The following is a 12,663-nucleotide window of genomic DNA, read 5'->3' as shown; positions in this document are numbered from 1 at the left end:
AAGGCTCCTTATTCCGAAGTTTCGCCATTCCCGGGATTCCAAAGGTTTGTTCATATGAACAAACCTCTTCTGAAGATTCGTTATTCCATAAGTTCATAATTTAGATATAAATATATTGTTCGTTTTCCGGAGGTTCGTCGATCGGAAAATGAAATGAGGTCCGTCATTCCGAGGGTTTGTAAATCAAAAAATGAAAAAGGTTCACTATTCCGAAGCTTCGTTGTTCCAAAGGTTTTTTTTTTTTCTTTATCTGAAAATGAAATGAGGTTCGTTGTTCCGAAGAAGGTTTGTTAGTCAAAATAATGAGAAAGGTTAGTTATTCGAATGTTCGGTTATCTTCAGACGATTATAAGGTTTGCAATTCCACAATTTTGTTAGTGAACTCACCTTTGTCACTTTTGGATGAGCGAAACTTTTTTTTAATGTTCCGATTAACGGACATTTGGAATTCCTATCATTTTCGGACTAACGAACTGTCGTTTGATAAGAATAATATTTATTGTCGGATTAACAAACCTTATTAACAACGAATCTTGGGAATAACGCCAAAATGTTAGCAATTACAAACCCTATTTCATTTCCGAACTAACGGACATTTAGGTGTATCAGAATCTGTGTGTGTTTTGTAATAAAGAACCTTCGGAACAATAAAACGAACCTTATTCAATTTCAGATTATTGTACATTTATTGTATTTAATTACAATTTTGCAAGTTCCCCTCGGAAACTGTGCGTGACACACGGAGCGAACACACCGTGATGTGAAGCGTTCTCCCATGCTTGTTCCGATACGTATTTTCGAAAGCGATCCGCATTTCGTTATAACGGAGCACATTTCTTTTGTTTTTCTTTGTCCGTGGGGCTCGGAAAAGACTTCGTTATAATGAAAATTTCGCTATAACCGTGTTCGTTATATTAAAGCGAATTTTGTACCATAGACATTAATGACGATAATTTTGGGACCAGAAGTTTTACTTCATTATAACGAAATTTTGTTATAACCGTGTTCATTGTAATGGGAGTGCACTGTATGCCTACCTTATTAAAAAGTCAATGATATAGAATAAGATTACTTATAACAAACAAAAAGTTTGTGTGCTTATATTTTTTTAACCAATTTCATGTTGCACCAAATGCGCAAAAATTTACATTAATATTTCTGTTTCCTTCCATCAACAGTTTCTGGGAGACCAGATGGTGAAGGACAAGGGACTCGCCTGCAAGTTTATCATCGCTCGGAAGCCAGAGGGCGCCCCAGTGACGGAGCGTGCCATCCCATTGGCAATCTTCCAGGCGGAGCCGAGCATCAAGAAGCACTACCTCAAGAAATGGCTCAAATTCCAGGGCATGATGGATTACGACATCAGGACTGTAAGCCTGACCCTCAAGCACTTAGGCCCGAATTTCATTGACGAAATGATCATTTTGTCGACGAAATGTTAACATTTCGTAAATTTTGTCTTCATCAATGAAATAGCTGATTTTGTAACGAAGTAACGAATTCAGGCCTTAGAGTTTTTTCGACGGTCACTACATATTGATTAGTGCCCTTTGATAACCTTTAACTCTGTGTGTTCTGCATGTTGCACACCCGACTCAAGTTTGCTAACTTTGCATATTTTGCTTGACTGCACTGCCTTGTACAAACTGATCAATAAGTTGCAATATGCTACGGTTCACTGAATGTGGCAGAGCCATGGCTGTGTCATAAAAATTACATCCAAAGCAAAGCTTTCAATTTTCTCTATACCTTTGCCTAAGACTTTAAATGTCTTTGAAAAACTTGTGGTTTCCACAAATGCTCATGCGTTGCAGTCCCAGAATAAGGTTGGACAGAGGCTGTTTTGGAAGTGGTGTAATTTAAGGTCCAAGTGCAGGTACTATAACATTGTTTATTCATAGATGGTTTCATGTTCATGTTCATGTTCTAATTATGGTTCTTTGCCTTCTGTCCACAGATCCTTGACTGGAATTACTACATAGAGAGGTTGGGTAGCTGCATTCAGAAGATCATTACCATCCCTGCTGCTCTTCAACAGGTAGGAACAAAACAGTTGTTACGTATATGAAGCTGCCAACTTGTATTTGTTTTAATGATTTCAAGGTTGTTGGTTTTTTTTTATAGACAAATATAAGAATCTGCTTTTGAAATGAAAAGTATATTTCTTCTGAAATTTGGTTAACTACGCTTTAGTACATGCAGTTTTTCCTTCTTTTTTTTAAACACTTTTGCGGTCTAGGATATTTTGCCTTCAAAATTGAATGATTATGCAGTTGACTACATTTCTTTGTTTCCCACCTGAGTAGGTGGCATGCAATTAATGATAATTCTTGAAAATTGGTCCCTGTTTTGGGAGATAGGCCTACCTTGTAATGCATCATTTGACACTATGCTTTATGGTATGGAATTCACGTTTCCCATTGATTAATTTCTTTCCTTACATGAAATTTGGGTAGAGTTTTTATGTCAATGTCTGCTATTCCGCCAAAACAGGTTTCGAATCCCGTTCCCAGGGTGGCCCACCCCGACTGGTTGCACAAGAAGCTGTGTGAAAAGAATGACGTCTTCAAGCAACAGAAGATCAGTGAGATGTTCATCAGGAAACCCAAACAGGTGGGAAGCCACGCCCACAACTCGGCTGATTGGCAGACACCTTCCTCTTCACTGACCAATCATGCCTTCCGAATGGGAATTGTAGTCTGTAAAGTAGCTGCCTACACCTGTATATACAGTATGATTATATTGTCAGTAGGGTGTTAAATATTCAGACTACATTGTACATAATGGAATATGTCAAGCATTCCAGTCTATAGAGTATTTACAGGTCCTGTTCACCTTTGGGAACAGTGATTTTAATAATTTTCAAGATATGACATTTAAATGTGTAGGTCTGTTGTCCCACAAAACATCCTATCATATAAAATTTTTGTAATAAAACCTAAAATATAAAGAAATACCTGTATTTTTCTCAATAAACCATAACTGTAGATGGTTTAGTGTGGAAACATTTCTATTATAACAATTGTTCACATTTTGTATACTTAACATTGATTTTACCAATTCAAAATCTTTACAGTGGTTGTTTCTATCCCTAACTCACATTTTAGAACCACTAATGCTGGGATTTTGTTTCATCTGCAAATGGTAAATTATGTCTTTAAGTGTGATGTCATAGCCATTCATTGCCATGGACTCTGGTTTTAATCAACCTGACGTATATTGTATATCTGCAAACAGAACAATTGCTACAACAATGCTCTTCATACCTGGTTCCAGCCTGTTGTCTGAAACCTTGTGCAAGGATATTTTGTTTGGAACCAGCACTATTCAAGTTAAATGAAAGATACCGTAAGGCAAGATAGTTATGCAGCATAAAATTTTCGCAAATTGTCATTGACATTCAACCCATACAGTAGTGTAGACAAGAACTTTTGCGTGCATTTTAATTTCTAAAATGTTGGCTCTCGCAAAATTCGCGAAATTAAAGTGCATGTGAGCATTCCTCGTTTTACAGTATATGAAATCATCACTTAGGTACTCTATAGAAGTAAGTCAACAAAGCTAACAACAGATTTCAAACTTTTTACTCCCATCGCAGAGCCGACCCGAGCCAGACTCCGAGCCCATCTCATCCACTGTCGACGAAGCACCAGAGGCCAGCGTTGCCGACATGGAGGATTTTGGGAGGCCCTCCGGGGCCAAGAAGTCTCCCAAGGGTGTTGCCATAGCAACCAAGAGGAAACGGGAGGATGGAGGGAAAGGGCGTATCGACAGTGCAGAGGCCCTGACTGAGTCTTGGGAAGATGTTTTGGGTCCCGCTCCTTCCATGGGGAGAAAGAGGGTGAGAACGTCAATGTTGCTTTTTGTTTGTTTGTTTTTTGGGCAATGAATTTAAAACACTTCAACCCGTTAACCCATTGAGGACGAGTCCCGAGTATGTTCGGGCAAGTGTCTATGGGAAATGCGTGTTGTAGGAAAATCAGCCCATCCTCAACGGGTTAAAGACTATTTGTGAGTACAGTTCGACCACAATTATCTGGCCTCCTTTTATCCGGAAATCTCTGTCATCCGGATGCGTTCACGCAGTGAAGGACTTTTTTTAATCCAAAAATTGAGAAAAAACAATGACTTTCAACTCAATTGGAATTTCTACAAAACTCACACAATTTACAGTACCTACAATACTCCCGACAGAACTAACATAAATTCACACCACATTATCATCGTAAAAGTAAGTAGTCGTCACCACCGTTGCGGGGTACGCTACCTGCCTAGCTGCCAGTGCACTGGGACGGCAGCTTGGACGGCAGCTATATATATTAACATTGTGTCTCCCATATCCGTCCAATTCGCTTATCCGGATGAGCGCCGGTCCTGACATGGCCGGATAATCGAGGTCGAACTGTATACTCGAGCAGGTGTATAGGAAATACATGTTACGTCAAAATTAGCTAGTCCTAAATAGACCATTCATAATTCATAATGTATAACTAGGATATTGTTTTGAGGTGTGATCCTGTTTATGGATGGATTCAGAATAAAAAGTATAAAATAAAAGCATTTCTCAATACTTGTTCAGCTACATAATTTCTGTAAAACGTGTGTACAAACTCCATACTGGTAGAGCAGTTGTCCGTTCTTTCTTTTGAGTATCCTGTTCTACAAAGATTTACTTTTTGTAAGATGAAGTAATACTTAATGCTAATTGCATGATGGTATTTAGAAAATAGGAAAATAAAAATGTTACTTAGTTCATGATTTCTGGCAAAAGGACTCAAGTCCTCACGAAGGTTCCTAAGATGGAGTTAAAATAAATTAATTGATTATACATTTGTAGTAAAAACACTCAAAATGAAGTTTGTGACTACTTTGCTTATATCAACAAATGAGCAACAATATGTGACCCGCTACAACAAAAGGATCCTAAAGTAGCTGACGGGTGAGCCGAGCATGGCCCAGAAAAATGCTATTTTCAGGCCTATCCTTTGATCATTTAGCTTCGAAATTTCGATAGATGATTGGAGATACAGTAGACTACAAAATTATGTTAAAAACAGAAATCCGAACGTTTTGACAGATTTTGGTAATCTTACTTCAAACTCGAATTTCTCGGCTAACCCGTCAGCGACTTTAGGATCCTTTTGTTGTAGCGGGTCACATATATGAGAACATAGAACAGATGCTGATTTATTAGAATAAAAAGGGCTTTTGCTTGGCTGTAAAAAAAAAAACACATTTTACGCATCTCCCTTCTTGAAATCTACAGAAGCACCTCCAGAAGTGGGTGTCGTACCACAAGCAGAAGTGGGCGCTGCAGGCCAGACAGAGACGAGAGCGCAAGCGCCGACGAGTGGATTCCGGCGGGATGGACGTCGGCGGCGGGGTCGTGAGGGCGCTGTCCAGCACGGGGCTGGGCAGCTTCTTCCGCCGCACTGCCAAGACCATGCTTGACCAGCCGTGGCAGATCATTCAGGTGAGTGACCTACTGATGGTTGTGCCACCACACTGAAATTTGTACCAGCTTTGTTCCCACTTAAGCCTTCCTGTGCCAGTGATTCAAATGTCACACACTAACCTATGGAGAGGAAATGAATGTGGCATGCAGAGGATTAGCGCATTTGTCACAAAAATAATGTGGTTGTCAAATTTGATAAAGTCCATTTCCTAGCAGATTTTTCCAACATTATATTCTTTCATCAGACTAGATTTGAACACAGCTCATAAAGTAATATTGTCTGTTCATGCATGTGTTTCTATTACTATGTCTCCATGTACATCTATTTCTTTATCATGTGAAGTGGCACACAGCTGTTCTTCCAGGGCCCAGTTTCATAAAGCTGGTCGTAAAGATACGCACGACTTTACGAATGACTTAAATATGGCAAGCCAAGTGGGTTTCCTAATCATTGTTAATTTCAACAGCTAAAGTTGAAATTTGCAGATGATGATTATTCTTATTTGTTGACACATGCTTTTAGCTTAAAGTTTATTTTTGCCCCAATATAGATGAAATATTCACATACAGTTGTACATTGTGAAAACGTAAGGAAAAAAAAAAGTTGCGCACATTTTGGCACTTGATATGCCAGTTGCTCCTAAAGTCATGCGTAACTTTATGAACAGCTGCACGGCCCAGATCTGTTACAAGTGTGAATTTTGTGTTGTCTGATTGTCTGTCTGTCTGTCTTTCTGTTTCATTTGCTGCCAACAGATCATGGAGACGAGTCATCCCGGTCTCTTCAAACTCTGGGCCCTGATTGGCTCCGACCTCCACCACGTCAAGCTGATGGTCCCTCGCATCTTTTACGTCAATCAAAAGACGCCAAAGGACAGCAACGAGGGCGCAAGTGAGAATACAGGGACAAGTTTATAGCCACTTGTCATGATTATTCCAGTGTTTTCCAAACTGTGATGTATGCATTCCTTTATGAAGAGAGAGCACAGCTGTGAAGAAAGTGTGACTTTCTTTTTGCACCTTATGTTGTGGTGTTACTTTATATTTCATGTGATTCTACTGATGATTACCAATTCATTATCCAGTGGGGGGAAAAAAATGAAAGTGGGAAGGAGCAGTAGCAAATATTCATCTCAGTGATTTTTGTCCCCGCCGAACGAGTTCGAGCAGGGGACTATGAAACGGGCTCCGTACGTGTGTGTGTCTGTGTGTCCGTCCGTCTGTCCGTCCGTCCGTGCGTCTGTGTGTGATCAAAATGTTCAATTTGCTACTTCTCTGTCATTTATGAGCCAATTTTGATTCTGTTTGCTTTATATGATAGCACTACATGGGAGCTTTGAAACTTCTACACAGAATTTCAGTTGTGACCTTTGACCTTGACCTTTGACCTATATTGTACATTTTGCTTCAAAATGCTACTCCTTCGCCATTTCTAACCCGATTTTGATTCTGTTTGCTTTATATGATAGCACTACATGGGAGCTTTGAAACTTGTACACAGAATTTCAGTTGTGACCTTTGACCTTGACCTTTGACCTATATTGTACATTTTGCTTCAAAATGCTACTCCTTCGCCATTTCTAACCCGATTTTGATTCCGTTTGCTTTATGTGATGGCACTAGGTGAGGGCTTCAGGACTTCTACACAGAATTTTGACCGTTGACTTCTTTGACCTTTGACCTTGATTTTTGACCTATATTGTACATTGGCTACAAAATGCTACTCCTTCGCCATTTCTAACCCGATTTCGATTCCGTTTGCTTTATGTGATGGCACTAGGTGAGGGCTTCAAAACTTCTACACAGAAATTTGACCTTTGACCTTTGACCTTGATTTTTGACCTATATTGTACATTTTGCTACAAAATGCTACTCCTTCGCCATTTGTAACCCGATTTCAATTCCGTTTGCTTTAAGTGATGGCACTAGGTGAGGGCTTCAAAACTTATACACAGAATTTTGACCTTTGACTTCTTTGACCTCTGACCTTGATTTTTGACCTGTATTGTACATTTTGCTACCAAATGCTACTCCTTCGCCATTTCTAACCCGATTTTGATTCCGTTTGCTTTATGTGATGGCACTAGGTGAGGGCTTCAAAGCTTCTACACAGAATTTTGACCTTTGACTTCTTTGACCTTGATTGTTGACCTATATTGTACATTGGCTACAAAATGCTACTCCTTCGTCATTTCTAACCCGATTTCGATTCCGTTTGCTTTATGTGATGGCACTAGGTGAGGGCTTCAAAACTTCTACACAGAATTTTGACCTTTCACTTCTTTGACCTTTGACCTTGATCTTTTTACCTATATTGTACATTTTGCTACTAAATGCTACTTCCGGCGGGGACATATATTACGCACCGCGTAATTTCTACTTTTCCTTGTTTTTTTTCTTTTTGACTCCGAACAATTTGAGACGATTTGAGTTCAGTTTTCTGTTGTCATTGTTCAAAATATGACGAAAAAATTACTTGCATGTAGTACAAACTCAATGCATTGATTTTTGTAGAGGTGTTATAAAGTGGTTGAATTTATGGCACCTGTCAAATCAGGCAGGATTGTTTGACTATGGTTAGATTTTCCTCAAACAAATTCTTTGTTTAAAAGATTGGCAAATTGAGTTCAATCAGAATAATCCTTAATAATGATTTGTGCAGCATTCTCATGAAATAATCAACACTGACTGCAGTATTGTGAAGATAAAATGTTGTGTGATGGTCATGTAAATACTGTCAATTACCATTTGCAATGGTTTGTTGTTGAATTTTTGTCTCAAGTGTGGAAGAAAGTGACCCGCACTCTACCCAGATCCAACCCAGTCCTCAACCTCTACCAGTACACCGTTCCGGAGGACCTCTATCGTCAACACGCAAAGTGAGTCTCTTGTCTTGCTGCTTCCAGAGAATTTTGGAGATCTTCAATTTTTTTTTGACGGTTTCTCAAAGATACCAGTCAAAGATGGCATTTATTTTAATACCCTCAGTCTGTTTTTATAATACAGTTGAACCTCTCTTATCCGGCCTCCCCTTATCCGGATCTCTCTATTATACAGACGCAATCTCGCCGTGATTGTTTTTTAATAATTACGGGAGGAAAGGGGGATTCCCAACTCCTTGAGAACTCCTACACAAACACACATGAATTACATAAACTTGATACATTTCTTAATAATTATTTAGGTAAATCATCCAATCGAATTTATAAAAGAAAATGATTTCATTCTTGCAAACACGAACCTCTATTTTGGGGTCTGTTACTGAGTGTAACAATGAAAAGGTTGCAGTATACACATTACTACATGTGGTACTACAATGGGCTACATCAGTACATACATTGTGTATGTACAGTGTATATGTACATGTATAAAGCATTGAGTCTCCCGTATCCGGCCAAATCCCTTATCCGGATGAGCCCCGGTCCCGACTTGTCTGGATACGAGAGGTTCAACTGTACTTTACATCACTTCTTTTGCAGAGAGCAGGATGAAAATCTAGTCCAAGTATTCCCTTTGCTCAAATTCTGGAAAAAGAAGAAACAATTTGTACCCATCATGGCTCAAGCCAGGCACTATGTTCCTGGTGGCCATGGCAGGGCCGTTGGATTTTGACCGTGCTTTCTCTGTGTTTACATTTTTGGCCTTCGTTCTTTACAGCTTGGTCTTCTCTCGCCACACTGCAGATGCAGTATCATTTCGCTCACTCTGTCTTAGTTAGGCCTACAAGGTTTATCATTTGCACTGTGATTGTCTCAGCAAATTTTTTTTTTTTTTTTAAAGTCCATCCTGTCCTCTGCATTGTCTCATGTCCATTTGCCCACACTGGCCTGAACATGATTGCCTTTGCCTTTGGGAACATAACATGAACCTATGATAACTCTCCAGTAATACTCAGCTTATTGGAACAACTAGGCAAGTTGATCTGCATTTTATTAGAGGAATAGGAACAACAACAACAACAACAAAAGACTTTGCCAGATATACGTATGTGATGACATGGATCCGCCCCTTTCGATATCTCTCCTTCCAGTGAGCTGACGGCAGACCTGGCAGCCCCAGACATTGAGGGTGTGTACGAGACGCAGATCCCCCTGGAGTTCAGGGCCCTGATGAAGCTCGGGTGCATCTGTACAGTGAACCGGCAGTACGCCAAGTATCTCCTTGGAGGGGTAAGATCACTTAAAGCTCTGTGGTATATTGCCTTTGAGTTAGCCTGGAAGGCATTATACAATTTTATTGGTTGTAGGTGACAGATAGTTCACTTCGCTGTTTTGAAGAGCAATGATGGTGCATATAGTGCCTGCATTTATATGATATCTGGTCATTACCTCATTAGAGGGGTGATAACCTGTTGAGGACGAGTCCCGAGTATACTCGGGCAGGCGTCTATGGGAAATGTGTGTTGTAGCAATATCAAACCATCCTCAACGGGTTGAAAACGTTACAGAAACTGTTTGGCACTCTCATTTGACACCAGGGCAACATACAGAATTCTTGCCAACAGGTAACAGGTATTTCAAAGTGCATTTTGGGGGGGAGTAATTATAATGAAAATATAGCCTCCTGCTGTTAAGGAGGGCAATATTAATGCGTATTTTGCCTTCCCTTTCTTTTCCTGTCTCATATTGGACAAAAAGATATAAGAATGCAATGTTAGTGATTAGCTTTGGAATGATTTTGAAGGTAACATACCAAAGGAGTCATATTGCTAATGTCTGTTGTCATCAGTCACACAAAGTTATCCAGACTATATATGTGAATGTTTATCATAGTATGACACATGCAAACGAAATGAATCACTCATACTTTTTCTGCCGCAGGACATGGAGACCTTTGACCTCAGTCAGCTGGAGTTCAAGACACTCGCCCAGTTTCAGTACCTGCCTGTAGGAAGTCTGCGACGGATCTATTTCTACCACAATGTTGTGTGAGTTATCCTCCTCCTTCTCCTTCATTTTCTCTTCTCCATCTTCTCTTTTTTTTGTTCTTCTTCTTCTCCATCTTCTTTTTCTTGGTCTTATTCTTCGTCTTTTTTTATTGCTTCTTCCTCCTCTTTTTCTTTGTCTTCTTCTTCTTCTTCTTCTTCTTCTTCTTCTTCTTCTTCTTCTTCTTCTCCTCCTCCTCCTCCTCCTCCTCTTCTTCCTCCGCCTCTCTTATTCAAGATGTGTTACCCTTACGTTTTCCATTTAAACCTGGGTGTAGAAAACGACATCCTGGCAGAGCTGTTGTACTGAATATTGCACGGCCCTCTTGAAGGACAGTGCTTATTATGCAACACCTCAGAATGATGTCGAATTGTGATTGGCCAAGAACATGTCACATGACATTCAATAAAAAGTACCTATCAAACTCATTGATAGTGACAGCCATGCAATAGGCCCCTGGCATCGGCCTATTGCACGGCTCGCAGGTACTATAGCACGGCTTCGCAGGGGGCTATTATACAACGTCCAAGTAGATCCTTGTAATTTGATTGGAGGATTGTTGGTGACGTGATATTCAATAAGTACTCCATTCAACGCGCCGTGCAATTTTGGTTCTATTTTTGCGTGCAACTTGGTTCGATTTTTTCGTTCTATTCCACGGTTCGAGAAATTGTACGGTACTGTGTGTACTGTGTGTTGCATATTGAGGATCGCATGCAGCTAGCGCAGTGTACGTGTGCGGTACATGCATGCGCATACGTAGGCCTACGTAGTGCTAAGTGTACGTGTATGAGCGCTACTATAGCTGTGACCTGTATCTACACTGATTGCACAAGCCAGAAAGAGAATTGCAGTGGATCCACATGTAAGTATGGCTATATATTTCATACATATATAGACTTCTAGGCCTACTTAGACCAAAAAGATCTACTTGGACGTTGTATAAATCAAATAGTGTATGGTCTTTACTCGTTGCAATGGAACGAGATTTCGCACTCGGTGAAAGATGAGGCGCACTATTCAACTCGGCTTCGCCTCGTTGAATAGAGCGCCTCTATCTTTCACCTCGTGCGAAATCTCGTACCATTGCACTCGTGACCATTCACTATTTGTATACTATTGCACGGCCGCTCATACAGAAGAGTTCTGTGGCTCACATTAGCAAAGCGCCAGCAAACTACGTGCTGGCCGGCTGCGCTGCGCTGCCGGTAAGTCTCACAGACCAGGCGCGGCGGAGTACTGCAACCTTATGTACGCGCAGCTACCTTACCTAGCTAGTTGCATGTATTGCGGTCTTTACGCCTACTGCTGTGTTTTTATGCCTCCGCCACGAAGTGGTGCCGGAGGCATTATGTTTTCGGGTTGTCCGTCCGTCCGTCCGTCCTTCCGTCCGTTCGTCTGTCCGTCCGTCCGTCCTTCCGTCCGTCCGTCCTTCCGTCCGTCCGTAATGAATTTTGTGGACAGGGTAACTATCAAAACCTTTTGAGGTAGACTAATGAAACTTGGCATGTATGTGTATTAGGGGGTGAAGTTGTGCCTATCAACTTTTGGGTGCACATGCTCAAGGTCAAAGGTCAAAAGGTCAAGGTCAAATGCTTAAAATTGCACTATTTCCCCCATATCTATGCAATGCCTGAAGATATTTTCTTGAAACTTAGTGTATACATGTATTACCCAATTAAGATTCTTTGGTGAAAGGTTGGGGTCATGAGGTCAAAAGGTCAAAGGTCAAAAGGTCAAGTAAAATGTTAAAATTTCACTTTTTTCTCTGTATCTTGGAAATTGTTCAAAGTATCTTTATGGAACAAAGTATACATGCATGTACTGACTGTCAGTTGTTAGCTAGGGAATTTGGGGTTTATGGGGTCAAAGGTCAGGGGTCAAAGGTCAAGGGCAATATTTTGAAATTTTACTATTTTCCTTATATTTATGCAATGCCAGCAGGATTATTTTTTTTAAACTTAATGTATGCATGTATATTACCCACTAGAGATTCTCTGGGATTTTTTTTTTTGCCAAGAAGGTCAAAGGTCAAAAGGTCAAAGATCAAGTGAAAGTGCTGAACTCACTACTTTTTCCATATCTCGGAAGCGGCTCAAGTAATCTTTAAACTTAGTACATATTTATGTATGTTCTGCCTGACAGTGATTCTCTTATGAATCAAAGGCCAGATGAAAATGATAACAATTTACTGTTCAATACAGAAATTGCACTTTTTCTCCATACCTTGAAAATTACTCAAGTGCGTAAACTTATGAAAGGGTCAAAGTCGAAGTTAAAGTA

The 12,663-nt window shown here is 40.2% G+C and overlaps 1 protein-coding gene across 1 annotated transcript in view; it reads left to right on the top strand.

Moving 5' to 3' along the window:
- LOC139720958 (DNA polymerase epsilon catalytic subunit A-like) overlaps positions 1–12,663 on the top strand; it is a 68,402-nt gene that overhangs the window by 24,410 nt on the left and 31,329 nt on the right. The window contains exons 24-32 of the mRNA XM_071632287.1: positions 1,179–1,370; positions 1,958–2,038; positions 2,494–2,613; positions 3,599–3,841; positions 5,267–5,473; positions 6,212–6,347; positions 8,238–8,334; positions 9,486–9,624; positions 10,276–10,382. Of these exons, the coding sequence (XP_071488388.1) occupies positions 1,179–1,370; positions 1,958–2,038; positions 2,494–2,613; positions 3,599–3,841; positions 5,267–5,473; positions 6,212–6,347; positions 8,238–8,334; positions 9,486–9,624; positions 10,276–10,382 (1,322 nt within the window). The remainder of the gene's footprint in view (positions 1–1,178; positions 1,371–1,957; positions 2,039–2,493; positions 2,614–3,598; positions 3,842–5,266; positions 5,474–6,211; positions 6,348–8,237; positions 8,335–9,485; positions 9,625–10,275; positions 10,383–12,663) is intronic.

Source organism: Diadema antillarum, unplaced genomic scaffold (genome assembly GCF_040938485.1).
Source record: "Diadema antillarum isolate AM-2024a unplaced genomic scaffold, OU_Dant_1.0 scf00000135, whole genome shotgun sequence".
Taxonomy (NCBI): Eukaryota; Metazoa; Echinodermata; class Echinoidea; order Diadematoida; family Diadematidae; genus Diadema; species Diadema antillarum.
Note: the sequence above shows the minus strand (reverse complement) of the source record. Positions and strands in the feature narration are given on the sequence as shown.